The sequence below is a fragment of the Trichosurus vulpecula genome, chromosome 4 (genome assembly GCF_011100635.1).
Source record: "Trichosurus vulpecula isolate mTriVul1 chromosome 4, mTriVul1.pri, whole genome shotgun sequence".
NCBI classification, from domain to species: Eukaryota; Metazoa; Chordata; class Mammalia; order Diprotodontia; family Phalangeridae; genus Trichosurus; species Trichosurus vulpecula.
The window spans coordinates 307,537,339-307,552,631 of record NC_050576.1 but is presented as its reverse complement, the minus strand read 5'-3'; the positions used below and the strand labels follow the sequence as shown (position 1 = coordinate 307,552,631).

Genomic DNA, 15,293 nt, shown 5'->3' with positions numbered 1-15,293 from the left:
CTCTGTTTATCCCTGACTGAATACAGAAAAATAGTTATCTGCTATTACATATTATAACTGTTAGACATGTTATTCACAGGGACTTTCCCCGTAGACACTTTACTTAAGCACAGTTCTATATGTGTCGTTTCAGCTTCTTAACTCTCCCAAAATGATGGGGCAGTTTGGTATTTCCCTAGCGTACAACTTCAGCTGGCCAATCATGCGGACCTCTGCCTACATCCTTCAGACATTCTTCCCCTTCAGTCTTCTTCAGGTCAGCTATGTCAAGTATCTGGTTACAGCTGAACTCCAGTTCCTGAGCATATTCCAAGAGAGCTCAAGAGAAAGCAGATGGCACTACCTTTCCTTGTTCCCCATGTACCTTTCAGGCTGGCCCTTTATTATAAAACTACTCTGAAAACAACAAGGCACCAAACCGCTATATGGTATTATTTTTCTTGTTCTGTCTTCAAAGATACCCCGTGTGTTCATCTTAACCAGATTTCAAATACATTATAATGTTGGGATGTAGGAAGAAGCCATGCAGTGTAATTCATATCAGTTTTCACAAGTCATATATTGCCTTGATTTGTGTTCATTAGTTTTTTTAAACTTTCAAAACATGTATTTGGTTTTTTAGAAGTTTACCTTTCTTCAAAGACATATTTTAAAAGTCCAAGTGAAGGCAAATGAAAGAAAAATAAAATTGATACTTGGAAAAATCGATTTGAATTTTCTCTATGGAATGATTTTACTGACCTCCAGTTGTTCTCCCAGATGTTACTTCTAAAATAACATCATTCTTGTCATCTTTCTCCTTTGGCACTAGAGCCTGGAAAAGCTGAAAAGAGAGGAGAAACACATCTAATTTTTATGCGCTATGAGTGTATGTCCGTTTTCCCTCATTCACTTCGAATAACACTTGCACCTAAGAGATGCGTCACAAAAATTGCAAAGCACTTAATTAGTAAGGTAACTAAGGTTCATGATCTCTAAGTGCCAAATAGACTGTGATAAGGATGATATTGGACATGAAATAAGTGGTCATTTGACGTTAACAATTCATTGACAATGAATTTGAGAGATTCTATTTCCCTGCTATCGTATTATCTTAATTTTCTAAAATGTTGACCGTTGGCTCAAAGGACAAAGTCTTCTATTCAATTTCCCCCAGTTTGGGTTTATTATAATGATTTCCAAAACACTAGTTTCATTCATCCAAAGGAAAAAAATGAAGCTTTGAAAACCCTTCCTTGGAGATAAAGGCTTTTGTGATATGACCGTTCATTCCTCTCTTCCTCTTCTCTCTTCCACCATGCCCTTGCCTTGACTTCTCCTCACAGTCACTCTCTGTTTTAAGAGTTTTCTTGGAATTCACTCTCAGACAAAAAGGCACAAACAGAATTTCTGAGGCACAACTAGAAATAGAGATTTCCTCATAAAAACATAACCCAGGGAAGAAGGGAAAACATTTCTCAGCTTCCCAAACACCTTTCCCAATGAAACTAATAAGTGCTAGCAAGACTGATTGAGATTCTGCTAGCTATCTCTTTTCTGAGATATAGAGCTCAAATTTTAAACTATATTGTCTATTAGGAAGAACAATGTATTGAAAATCAGAAATCTTGGCTCTGTCTTGATGTTGTAATCTCATTTTTAAGTCAGTGGTAATAACAAATTAATTCTGCCACCTCTGCTTCATCCCATCTCTCTACCTCATTTCCAGGATTTCTAGTTTGGTGAGAAATAAAAGCAGGTTGGTGGCCACCAGGCACCAGGGCATGTTTTCTACTCTGGTTTCTTAGCTAAGCCAGCTTTAGAAAAAGAAGGGATTCATTAATGCATTATAAATTGGTAGATCCAGGAGGGATCTTGGAATTGATCTGGTCTAATCTCTTAGATTTACAGTTGAAGAAATGGAGGCCCAGAGAAGGGGCTGTGAATTAACTGAGGTCACACAGGTAGTAAATGACACAGCCAGGATTCAAGTCAAGGTCTTCCAATTGAAAATCCATTGCTCTTTCCTCTAGACCATACTAAAACCACCCCCCCCCCCACTGTCCTACTTTTATTCTCCCTCTTGAGTGAGCTGTATGTGAAGTCTGAAAGATCTGAGTTTAAATCCTTCCTCAGATACTAAGAAGCTGTGTGACCCTGGCTAAGTCACTTAACCTCTATCTGCCTCAGTTCTCCCAAATGTAAAATAGTGTTAGTAAAAGCACCTACCTCCCAGGGCTGTTGTGAAGGTAAAATGAGACATTTGCAAAGCACTTTGCAAACCTGCAAATACTATATAAATACTACCAATTATAATTATTATTACTAACAACAATAATGATAATGATAAATGATTCAGTCTTTGTAAGACTTACAATGAAGTAGTATCTAGAAAGTAATGTGAACTCCAAAGCCAAGAGAGCTCAGTAAAAGCACTGATCTGTGTGATGTCTACGAAGATTAGACATTACCTCTCTGCATAACCTGTTGATCTTTTGATCAATGGCTTCTCTTTCTTCTAAAGCAAGTTCAAGTAGCTGTTTCTCTTCTTGTTTGTCCAAACCTAAAAAGCAGCAACAGAAATGATGGTTACAACTTTTATTTTGCTTGGAGAAACCATAAAAGGACTAATTTCACCCATTAGAATATTTCTATTTCAGTGGTCATAGAAAGGGATTCAGCAGATGGCAGCTGGAAAGCAGGGACGTGCCTAGGGCTCTCCCCCAGGACCCTCCAAACACTGATAAAAAATGGCTCTGAACAAATTCTAGAACTGCAGAACCCACAAAATAGCAGAGAGAAGCAGGGCTCCAGTCCAGGACAGCCTGGACGGTTGCTGGATAAGGTCTATTGCTTACAGAGCTGGGAGCAGAGCCCAGCGTGGGAGGCGGCAGGACCAACCAGACTGGGAGCCGGGAGGAAGAGGCCCTAGCGCCCTGAATCAGTGAGCTGTGGCAGTTACCAGACTTCTCAACCTACAAACACCAAAGACAACAGAGAAGGTTAGTGGGAAAAGCTGCAGGGGACAGAGTGAAAGGAGTTCACCGTTCGGCCACCGCTCCAGGGGCAGCAGCGGTTTGCGCAGCTACAGAACTACAGCTACAGTTGTTTCCAGCCCCAGGCCCAGCTGGTGGGAGGGATTAAGTGGTGGATCTGAGCAGGAGTGCAGAGCCTGCTTAAGATCTGAGTCTGGTCCAGGTTGGCGGTTCTTGGGGGAGGAGGAACACTGGTGTGGCAGAGCTTGCTGTGTAGAAATAGCTCTGAAAACAACAGCGCATCCCCTCAAGCTTGGAACAAAGTACTCTTTACTCTACAAGCAGTCATACCCCCACGAAAAACTCAAGGGTCAAGTAGTTGGCTGGGAACATGGCCAGGCAGCGAAAACAGACTCAGATTCAGACTCAGACTTTGGAATCTTTCTTTGGTGACAAAGAAGACCAAAACATACAGCCAGAAGAAGTCAACAAAGTCATAGAGCCTACATCAAAAGCCTCCAAGAAAAACACGAACTGCTCTCAGGCCATGGAAGAGCTCAAAAAGGATTTGGAAAAGCAAGTTAGAGAAGTAGAGGAAACACTGGGAAGAGAAATGAGAATGATGCGAGATAACCATGAAAAACAAGTCAATGACTTGCTAAAGGAGACCCAAAAAAATACTGAAGAAAACAACACCTTAAAAAATAGACTAACTCAAACGGCAAAAGAGCTCCAAAAAGCCAAGGAGGAGAAGAATGCCTTGAAAGGCAAAATTAGCCAAATGGAAAAGGAAGTCCAAAAGACCATTAAAGAAAATACCACCTTAAAAATTAGATTGGAGCAAGTGGAAGCTAGTGACTTTATGAGAAATCAAGATATTATAAAACACAACGAAAGGAATGAAAAAATGGAAGACAATGTCAAATATCTCATTGGAAAAACCACTGACCTGGAAAATAGATCCAGGAGAGATAATTTAAAAATTATTGGACTACCTGAAAGCCATGATCAAAAAAAGAGCCTAGATATTATCTTTCAAGAAATTATCAAGGAGAACTGCCCTGATGTTCTAGAGCCAGAGGGTAAAATAGAAATTGAAAGAATCCACCGATCGCCTCCTGAAAAAGATCCCAAAAAGAAAACTCCTAGGAATATTGTTGCCAAATTCCAGAGCTCCCAGATCAAGGAGAAAATACTGCAAGCAGCCAGAAAGAAACAATTTGAGTACTGTGGAAACACAATCAGGATGACACGAGATCTAGCAGCTTCTACAGTAAGGGACTGAAGGGCTTGGAATATGATATTCCGGAGGTCAATGGAGCTAGGATTAAAACCAAGAATCACCTACCTAACCAAACTGAGTATCATGCTGCAAGGCAAAATATAGACCCTCAATAAAATAGAGGACTTTCAAGCTTTCTCAGTGAAACGACCAGAGCTGAACAGAAAATTTGACTTTCAAACACAAGAATCAAGAGAAGCATGAGAAGGTAAACAAGAAAGAGAATTCATAAGGGACTTACTAAAGTTGAACTGTTTTATTTACATTCCTACATGGAAAGATGATGTGTATAATCCATGAGACTTCAGTATTAGGGTAGCTGAAGGGAATATGCATACATACATACATATATATGTATAGACAGAGGGCATGGGGTGAGTTGAATATGAAGGGATCATATCTAAAAAAATAAAATCAAATTAAGGGATGAGAGAGGAATATATTGAGAGAGGGAGAAAGGGAGAGATAGAATGGGGTAAATTATCTTGCATAAAAGTGGCAAGAAAAAGCAGTTCTGTTGGGAGGGAAGAGGGGGCAGGTGAGGGGGAATGAGTGAATCTTGCTCTCATAGGATTTGACCTGAGGAGGGAATAACATACACACTCAATTGGGTATCTTACCCCACAGGAAAGAAGGAGAGGAGATCAAAAAAGGGGGATGATGGAAAGGGGGGGCAGATAGGGGGGAGGAGGTAATCAAAAGCAAACACTTTTGAAAACGAACAGGGTCAAGGGAGAAAATTGGATAAAGAGGGACAGGATAGGAAGGAGCAAACTATAGTTAGTCTTTCACAACATGAGTACTGTGGAAGGGTTTTGCATAATGATACACATGTGGCCTATGTTGAATTGCTTGCCTTCTTAGGCAGGGTGGGTGGGGAGGGAAGAGGGGAGAGAATTTGGAACTCAAAGCTTTAAAAGAAGATGTTCAAAAAAAAAGTTTTTGCATACAACTAGGAAATAAGATATACAGGCAATGGGGCATAAATATCTATCTTGCCCTACAAGAAAGTAAGGAAAAAGGGGATGGGGGGAATGAGGTGACAGAAGGGAGGGCTGACTGGGGAATGGGGCAATCAGAATATATGCCATCTTGGAGTGGCGGGGAGAGTAGAAATGGGGAGAAAATTTGTAATTCAAACTCTTGTGAAAATTAACACTGAAAACTAAAATATTAAATAAATAAATAATGATTTAATTTTTTTTTTTAAAAAAAAGAAAGGGATTCAGCATTTATTAAGGGGCTATTATAATGTGTTAGACCCCAAGCTAGGTGGTAGAGATCAAAATTTACATTCCCTTCAGAGGTCTAAATTTTTTTCCCTTTTTTCTTAAAGACTAGCCTTAATGCCAAATAACTCTGGCTCTTACTGATTGGCCAATAATAGGTCCCAGGCTAAGCTTTACTTGGTCCTTCTTTGGGCCCCGATTGGTTTAGAATGAATGTAAATAGCAATTGTTTTTGTTTTGGCCAGAAATCCAGAGGGTCTTCCTCTCCCAGAACATATTTTTTTTTTTTAAGAGAGGACATTCTCTGCCTCATTTCATCTCCTAGAAGTCATGGTCTTCTCCAAGAACTAAGGACAAACAACAACAACTAAGCCTTAATCTCAGTCAAACTGAGACTAGTTGAAGACCTGTCCCCCATTGATTCTTGCCATCTCCAATCATCCTGACCTATATCTGGCCACTGGACCCAGCTGGCACGAAAATTAAAGTGGGGCTGGTGACTTTGCACAGCCCTCCCTCACTTAAATCCAATTCACTTGCATGTCATGGCATCACCCCCCTGATGTTATGGTCCTCTTTGAGGATGGAGGACAAACGGCAATAGCAGGTGCTAGAGAAACAAAGACAAGGAAAAAAATCCTGTCCCTCAAGGGGCTTATATTCTACTAGAGACTTCTCTTTAGGTCAGGATTTCTTTGAATTTGGATTTTTTGGATGGATTTCTTTGGCCACAGTCTTAGTTGTGCCAGACACTATGCTAAATGCTTTTACAATTATTATTTAATTTTATCCTCACAACAACGTGGGGGGGAAGGGGGAGTTGGTGTTTGTTTCCTTCTTTCCATTTATAATTCCCTACAAAGTTTAATATAGTCCCATGAACACAATGGGCAGTCAGTAAATTCAGCTAACAGCTCCCATGTAAATGTTTGAATTCTTATTACAATCAAGTACTTTTTCTCATAAGAATATAGATTAAAACAAAAACCCAATCTAATGTATTTGATCACATCATGCAACAGGACCTAGATGTGCAATATATTTGTTATAAGGTATTGCTGGAAGAGGGAACTCCCTCTTCCTATGCAGGTTGGCACCTTCTCTGCAAAACTTAGCCTTAGAGAGTTGCCCAGAATGTCAGTGGGTTAAGTGACTTGTGCTGCACCACAAAGCCAGTAGGTGTCGGATGCAGGACTCGACCCCAGGTCTTCCTGGATCCCAGCCCAGCTCTATTAACTATGCCACACTGCCTGTCACCTAATTCAATGTGAGATATAAAATGCCGTAAGAAATCTTTTCAAATCCTAAAAATGGGTCAGGTTTAAACTTCTGTTTGGGATGAGAAGGCAGTGTTTGATGCTTTTACCTTGGAAGTCTTTATTGTCAAACTGAATATACTTACGTCCTGACTTTAAAATGTTCTGGAACTGACAGTCAGAAGGACCTAGTTCACCAGAAGACCTCAGAATGACGGCCTTGTCTGAATTAAGCAACTATATACAGAGGCTCACAGTGACTGTAAATAAGGTTGATTTCATTATCCTTTTTAGAGTTTAGTTTCTCAGGATCCATGGCCATGTCAATGTCTAGTTTTCAGGTGTTAGATAATAACTCCCAGAACAACCCCAAGGATCCTGGAATTCCTGGAATCATAGTGATAGACAGTCCTACTGAGACTACACCGTGAAACACGGGGTGACATAATGTGATACTTACTACACTTGCACAGAGTGACAACATTGCTAAAGTTAACCTGTGAGCTTAATGTTGGCAAGATGACTTCTTTGTCTGTTGCCCTATAAAGCACGTGGACACTGGTCAGTGAGTGGGGAATCCATAGGGGAACCCATTTGGGATCTGGATAATGTATAGAGGAATGCATGTACCTGCCTCATTGGGCCCTCACTGAGGCTTGAGAGGATTTAGGGAAGTGCACAAGCTGTACCTGCCTCAACTGACCCCATCAAGATGTAGGGGTACTTGCCCCTGCTTCACGCCGGCCCCTGTGAGAAGGGTGATTAGGGAATGCTGTAGGGGTTGGTGCTCCCATTATCAGCAACCCTTTTGAGAAGAATCGACTAGAATCAAGTAAGATTATTTACCCTTCCAAAGCTATCTTCCTGTCCTTCCTGTCTGACAGATTAAGAGGGAACCTATTAGAAGCTGGAGTGTAAAAAATTCAGTGCCTTCTGTGTGTTACTTGTGAAATACAGACACACAGAGAAAAACGCTCACATATATTATCTGTTGATCATGATGATAACCAAGATTCCTATAATTGTAAAAATGTTGAAGAAAAGAGTTTTTAAAAACTTGGCAAATATTTAAATCTAGCAAATACAAAGAATTTTCACACTAGCTAAAATCATAACTAGCATAAAATTACAACTAGCATAAAATGAGGAAAACCTAATAAAGCCTCTGAATGTGTCAGCATTAAGCTGAGCAGACCTGAGATAAGAATTTTCTACCATTTCACCTGGTACCAGTAGTGTGCTGCTAGCTGACCAAACCAAAACCTTTTAAGCACTTCTAAGTTTAGTTTTCCTTATTTACAGTTTTCCTCATTGTTTTCTTAAGTCTAAAAATCCACAAAAAAATAAATTAAGCCCTTATTTGTAGCATTTGCTGATTTCCAAACTAGCAATGCTCACATTGAAACTTAAAGGTTTGTACATGCTCCAACACAGCTCTGCCTAGCAATATCCTATGTCCTACTGCCTACCTCGAATATCATCATTGGTTCATCCCCATCCTCTCCATTCGAGGAAGCACTCATGCTAAGCATGCTCACTTCAAACATGGCTCAGCCCATGATTTTCCTTTTTGGGGAGGTTTTCCCACATTAGAATTTGTGCCCCTTGAGGACAGGGATTGTTTTGCCTGTATTTGTATTACCACTGCTTAGCACAGTGACAGGTACAGAGTTTAATAAATGCTTTGACTGAGTTAAAATCCAGCTTTAGACACTTACAAGCCATATGACCCGGAGCAATTCACTTAACCACGGTTGGCCTCGGTTTCCTTAACTGTAAAATGGGGATCATAATAGTATCTGCCTCCCGGGGCTGTCAGGGGATCAAATGAGATATTTGTAAAGTGCTTATTACAGTGCCTGGCACATAATAGGTGCTTAATAAATGATCATTCTCTTCTCTTCCCCGTCTCTATATTAAAATGTTTAAATGACCCAATGCCAATAATCGCAACAAGATTATGGGCATACAGTGGCTTTCAACCAATAATCCCCAAAGGATGTATGATCATTATATCAAATCTCAAAAATGCTTTTTGTAAGGATTATTTTTCATGTGCCCTAGGACTCAGTGATAAATACACAAGAAATAAATGGTCATTTTACACTGACAATGAATTTCTACTTCAGATCAGCTTGGCTGGCTATTATTGCATCACACTTGGAATTACCCCAGACATGTACATTTTGGCCAAAATTCCCTTGGAAGGGCAAAATACTATTAAGGATACTCATGTAAAAAAGTTCCATGTATCTTAAATGTAATGTTTTAGAGTTGGGACACCTATCCTGTAACCTCCTGAAAGAAAGGTTGGACGCATGGTGCTGTTGTAATAAAAGTGTCTGACGGAGTCAGAAACATGGTGCAGTGGAAAGTATGTGATTAACATGGTTCTAGATCTGTCATCAAAGAACCTCTGACACGAGAGGCAGGATAGGGTAGAGGATAGAGCATTGGACTTGGAGTAGGGAAGATTTGGTTCAAATCCCATGTTGGACGCTTCTTCATTGTGTGATGCTGGGCAAGTCGTTGACCTCTCTGGGCCTTGGGTTCCATATCTGTAACACGAGGAATTTGGACTTGACTTCTAAGGCCCTTCTAGCTCGAAATCTGTCGTGGTTCCAATCTTGGGTCGGCCTTTTCCTACAGGGGTCTTGAGCAAGTTACTAATCCTCTCTAGGTCTCAGTTTCCTTATCTGTAAAAGAAAGAGCTTAGACCTGGAAAGCCCCTTCCATTTCTCAATCTATGGGTCTATCAACCTCAGTTCTAATTCCAGTTCAGCTACTAGCTCACTGTGAAACCATGGCAAACAATTTCACCTTCTGGGGCTCCAGCCTCCTTATCTATACATAACATAAACAATTTGGACTAGAGCAGTGGGGTCAAAGTCAAATAGAAACGGGAGGCACATTGACTTAAAAAACCACAAATTAACATTATCCATGTTGTACTGTATTTTTACTTATTTTGTTAAATGTTTCCCAATTACTTATTAATCTGGTTTGGACCACATGAGTTTGGGCCAAACTCATCTTTGGCTAGATGAGTTCTAAGGTCCTTTTTAGCTCTAACATTCTGTGAAACATGTAATTAGAAACCATTGCCAACATGGATAACTGACACTTCACCCCTAAAAAAGCTGCAGATATGCATGTTAGACATGTTGGCCAGATTGAACTAAGATGAGAATGGAGATTAGACTATTGTACTTGGTTTGAGGAGGTCTCTTAAGGTCAGCTTTTAAAGTGTGGGGGGGAACCCAAGAAGCAAGTGAAATTCATCTTTCTGTGTGTTAGCTCCAACTGTGATTTCTGGGTTGAGCTTCCTCTCTTTGGAAGGACCTGAAGAAGAAAATGTTATAATGATCCATATTCTTCTGTAGTTTTGTTTGTTTTTTTGTTTCTGGGGACTTACCTAAAATTACAAAGTCGGGGACTAACCAAAACCTAGGTCTCCTACCTTCTAGTCTAGCACCATTTTTGCCAAATTATATCAACACAGCTATTTTCAGTGCCCCCAGGTTCCATTCCTTATCAGTATCTAAACTTTCAGCAACTGTGTTTTGTCATTTCTCTGTATGGGCCATGATTTAAAATTTTAAAACTCTCCACAATGTTCCTTGCACACAAGATTCCACCTCTTGACTCTGCATTTTCCATGGCTGTCCATTATGCCTGGAATTCTCTCCCTTCTCATCTCTACTTCCTGGCTTCCTTTAGGTTCTAGCTAAAAATCTCACTTTTTGCAAGAAGCCTTTCCCATGGTCCTTAATACTAATGCCTTCTAAGATTACCTCCAATTTATTCTGTACACAGCTTGTTTTTACATAGTTGATTGCATGTTGTCTCCCCCATTACACTGTTGAGAATACGGACTGGTTTTTTTGCCTTTCTTTGTATCCCTGAGATTTAGCACAGTGATTGGCTCTTAATAAATGCTTTTTGAATTCATTTGGTTTGCTGAAGTCACAGAACTGACCAGCTGACCACAAAGTATGCAACATTCACGTAGTTCTGAATCTTGGTAAATAAGATGGAGTTTGGCTTTCCCAGGTTATGATACCTTAAGTCCAAATGGCAAAGCTGGGAAAATTTGTGATTCTACCACAATAATTATCAGCACCATCAGCAGGTAATACAGAATACTTATACTGCGGTGAACGTGTTGTTGTTGTGGAGTAATGTCCAACTCTTAGTGACCCTGTAGATCATAGTATGCCAATGCCGTCATGAGTTTTCTTTGCAAAGATACTGGAGTGGTTTGCCATTTCCTTCTCCAGTGGATTAAGGCAAACAGAGGCCAGATCTGAACTCAGGCCTTCCTGATGCCTGTGCACCACACCATATTATTAATATGTTAAGCAGAGAACACTTGCTTTTCCTACTGTCAGAATTTACATTCTCTCCCTTTGTTTTAACTTGGAAGCTTTTAACAATTTTGGTGCTCTGAGGCATTAATATTTTTTTTAAAAGGTCCTATATTTGACTATACAAGGCAACAGTGGATAGAATGCTGCACCTGGAGTAGAGAAGACCTGAGTTAAAGTTTGTATTCAGACACTAGCTGTGGCAAGTCACTGGGCAAATCACTTAAACCTCTTCTCAATTGCAAAATGGGGATAATCAAAGTATTTACCTCCCAGAGTTGTTGCAAGGACAAAATAAGATTTGTAAAGTGCTTTACAAACATTAAAGCTCTATGTAAATGCTCGCTAAAATATATATACGTATATAGATATGTATGTACATATTTTTACTTACTTTTACACATTGATTCTAATTCTTCAATTGCTCTCTCACACTCTTGAATTTCTTCATAGATGGCAGTAAACTGAGCCAACTCAGCGTGTCTTCTGCTCATAGTCCTTCGATCACCTTCACTCACAGAGACGTGATGCAACAATCCATCAAGCCTCTGATATTCTCCCCTCAGGTCCTCTACATATTTCTGTAGCGCCTTATGTTTCCACAGTATCCTGGTATCTTGCTGACAGTATCTTCTGGCCCAGTTTCTATGTAATGGAGAACAATATATGTGGTTCCAGTCTGGCCTAAAAATACACTGCCTTGGGTTAAGCCTGTTCCTTCTGGATAGATGAGGAAGAAGGTGATAGAAGCGACATTGCTGGTTATAATTAACTGAAAGGATCCAAACACCCAGGTAACGACTCATCTCAGCATCTGAAATTTTATAAACACAACTGCTGAAACAAAACCTGCTGCTTCTATTACATTAGCAAGAGAGTTATAAAGTGAGGTGTACCTCAAAAATTTTGTCTAGTCTCCTCACCCACTGAAAGTCTTAATATTTGTCAACTCATAAAATAACCCCTCCACGGTTCTTCAAGTAGCAAAATGAGGGTAACAACTGAATGAAAGTAACATCATTTTCTCTCTGCCCATTTAGGCAAATGATCAGGGCTTCTGATATAAGAAGAAGAAGAATAGAGATCATTTATGTAGGGCTGTGTTCCTTAGCCCTTATGCTGAAAGTAGTCAGAAAGGAAGAAAATTCCAGTGAGAATAGGCCTGGTAGAGGATCTGTTGAGAGTAAGGGGTGAAACTGTGTTAAAAATGAAGTTTGAGGATTATCTTTGTAGGGTAGCTATCATTTATTACCATAATAGGTAACTAGTGTATAACACATAGTGGTTTCATAGGATAATAAAGGGAATAAAATTTGATAGAAATGGGTAATATAAGAAAAATATAATGTGTCTGGAACCCATAAGCTGTTATGTTGATGGAGTTAATAGATGTAATCAGACTGATTTGAATCACAGGAAAAATATAATTCAGAAATAAAAAAAAGTTAACCAGAAATCAACTATTCAGGGCTCTGTGATTAGCAGTGTATTAGCTCTTATTTATACAATATCTTATATATAATTTATGTAACGATAGAAAGTATATGAAATAATATATAATTTATATAATTTACATATTATATAGCAATATACTTAATAAATTATTTTTAATAAACAGAACCATTGAACAGATATTTGACTACCGCAATAACTCTGTGGAGTAGGTAGAACTATTATCGTTCCCAATTTTAAAGATGAGGAAACTGAACTTCAGAAAAGCTGAAAGTGCCAAGGCTCAAATCCAGGCTGTGTGATTCCAAGCCCAGAGCTCTTTTCATAATACCACTATCTCTCATTGAATTTCACTTAGAAGGAGCCTATAACCAGTGGTGGAAAAGAGGAAAGTGAAAACCATTCAAAACCCATAGCTGATGTTTCTGTATTGAGGCCTCAAGCATATTTGACTAACACTGTCCCAAGGACTCTTAGACAAGTGTTGCACTGGAGAAAAAAGGAGGGAACCATACATACAGTCTTCAGGAGAGATTATAGGCCCTCCCTCACTCAAATCAAAGTCAACTGTTCTCGAAGAGGTCCAGTTCATCAAAGAAATGATGACATGACTTGCAGTTGACTTTGATTTGAGTGAGGGAGGGCTGTGCAAAGTCACCAGCCTCACTTTCTCCTCCAGAGCCATCAGAGTCCACTGACCAGATATTCATCAGGATGACTGGTCACTGATGAGAACATAAACTACAATGATTACTCTAAAATCTAGAGCAGGGGTTCTTAACTTTTTTTTTTTTATGCTATGGGTTCCTTTGGCCGTCTGATGAAGCCTATAGACCCCTTCTCAGAATATGTAGGATTTACAAAGGAAATCAATTATATTGAAATAACTACGATTTCTTTTTAAATTCACAGACCCCCAGGTTAAGAACTTCTGATTCTAAAGAATAGATAGCTTTCATTCACCAGGAACAGCAACTCTGCCCAGCCCTACAGAAATAAGAAGGCTGCGTGGGTTTTGACAGCCCTCAGATTCCGCATCACTTCTGACATGCTAGTCATAAACTCTTCACGTATGCAGGAGGAGGGAAGCTTCATCCCACAAAAGACGCATGTGTGATCTGGCTGTCCTTAGGCATAAGAGGCATACAGTTCCCCGAGGAGGAGAAATCACTCGGTGCTTCAGACTCTCGCATCACGTAACTTTCCTTCTGGAGCCTGAAAAGCTGAAGCAGCAATAATGCAACCTCTGCCAAGCTTTCCGGGTTTTTCACGTGAACCAGGGGAATTAAAAAGCCGGGTAGCTCAGGAACGTGGCAAACGTCCCAGGCTTTTTAAGTGACAGCTGACCTCGCGGTCCTCCTCAATACCTCTCTTACGTTCCACACCCAGCCACGCCTCCCTAAAGGTCCCTTTCATTTCTGGGGAGCCCTCCCAAAGACCCTCTTGTATCTCTTCTTTCAGGACTTCATCTCCACCCGTTTCTGGGCTACTAGGTTAGAAATCTGGGGTCGTTTGGGCAGTCCGTTCCCCAAGAGGGAGCAGAGGGAAAGGACTAAGCCCCAAAGGAATATCAATGACAAGGAAAGAAGAAGAAACGCCGCTAAAACCCAACACTGTACCTTGACATGAGCGCAGCCATTGAAAAGGAAAGGGGAGTGGGGAGGTAAACTACATCTCCCAGAATTCCTGCTGCTGAAGGCTGAACTACAAATCCCAGCATGCTGTGAGAGGAACGGGGAAAGGGAGACTGAAATTGATAAGGGATCGGTGTCTAAGTGCAAACAAATGATGTCAGTAGTTTTAGAGGAGGTAACGTACAGTTATTTAGATGGTACTCATATTTATCAGAAAACTCTGTTACTTGGAATGTTTTTGAAATTTAGCCTCAGTTTTTCCATCTGAGAATTGGAGAAAATATCCTTCCCTATTAATATCGAAAGGATGTCTTTGGCTATACAGAAACATTTAAAGAGAAAAATTAGTTTGCTTATTGTCTGTGAATAGATAGGGACTGGATCTGTGATTGCATAGCACAACCATAAGTGCTCAGTAAATGTTTGACTGACTGATTTCACTGGTATGTGGAACTCCCAGGTAAAGGAACTCCTATCAATGCAGTTCAGGCACCTTCCAGGTGATTTAGTCTGAGAGAGTGTTATTATTGTTCATTCGTTTCAGTCGTGCTCGACTTTCGACCCCATTTAGGCTTTTCTTGGCGAAGATACTGTATCTGAACAATTAAGTCCAAAACACTTTTTTTTTCCCTGAAATATCCAACTAATCAGATCATCTTTTCTTGACTTGACTTATCTGATTTCCTCAATTCTTCATTTCATTTTGTATATGGGACCTTTGACCCAAGTACTAGAAAGTGAGAAAAATTCAGATGTAGGGGTTTTGAAGAAACTGCGGATGGGCTCGAGAGAGACAGCACTCTATACCTATGACCTTCAAAACCCATTTATTAAATACCTACTAAGTGTAAAGCCTAGTGTTAGTGTAAGGAGGGCAAGCTATCTTGCCTTAATTATGCCAATTGTAGGATGGCATACCCTCTGAGAGAATATTGAGATACAAAACAAAAAGGGGCTCATACCAGCTCAGTTACTAAAGGTGTTATTAGGGTTAATTAGGTTAATTGGGTTAAGAGAGTTTACTCTGAAGAAGCCAGTCATCCTGGGCAACAACAGGACAAAGTAAAATCGTGGATCCCTGAATCAACCCCAGCCCAGGTTAGGTATTATATAGAAAGA

At 40.0% G+C, this 15,293-nt stretch overlaps 1 protein-coding gene across 1 annotated transcript in view; it reads right to left on the bottom strand.

Annotated features, from left to right (window-relative positions):
- MTRF1 (mitochondrial translation release factor 1) overlaps positions 1–14,203 on the bottom strand; it is a 34,509-nt gene extending 20,306 nt beyond the window's left edge. Inside the window, exons 1-4 of the mRNA XM_036755955.1 lie at positions 14,160–14,203; positions 11,483–11,902; positions 2,451–2,542; positions 742–823 (exon numbers count right to left, since the gene is read on the bottom strand). Of these exons, the coding sequence (XP_036611850.1) occupies positions 742–823; positions 2,451–2,542; positions 11,483–11,894 (586 nt within the window). The 5' untranslated portion in view covers positions 11,895–11,902; positions 14,160–14,203. The remainder of the gene's footprint in view (positions 1–741; positions 824–2,450; positions 2,543–11,482; positions 11,903–14,159) is intronic.
- Positions 14,204–15,293: the final 1,090 nt, after the last annotated feature.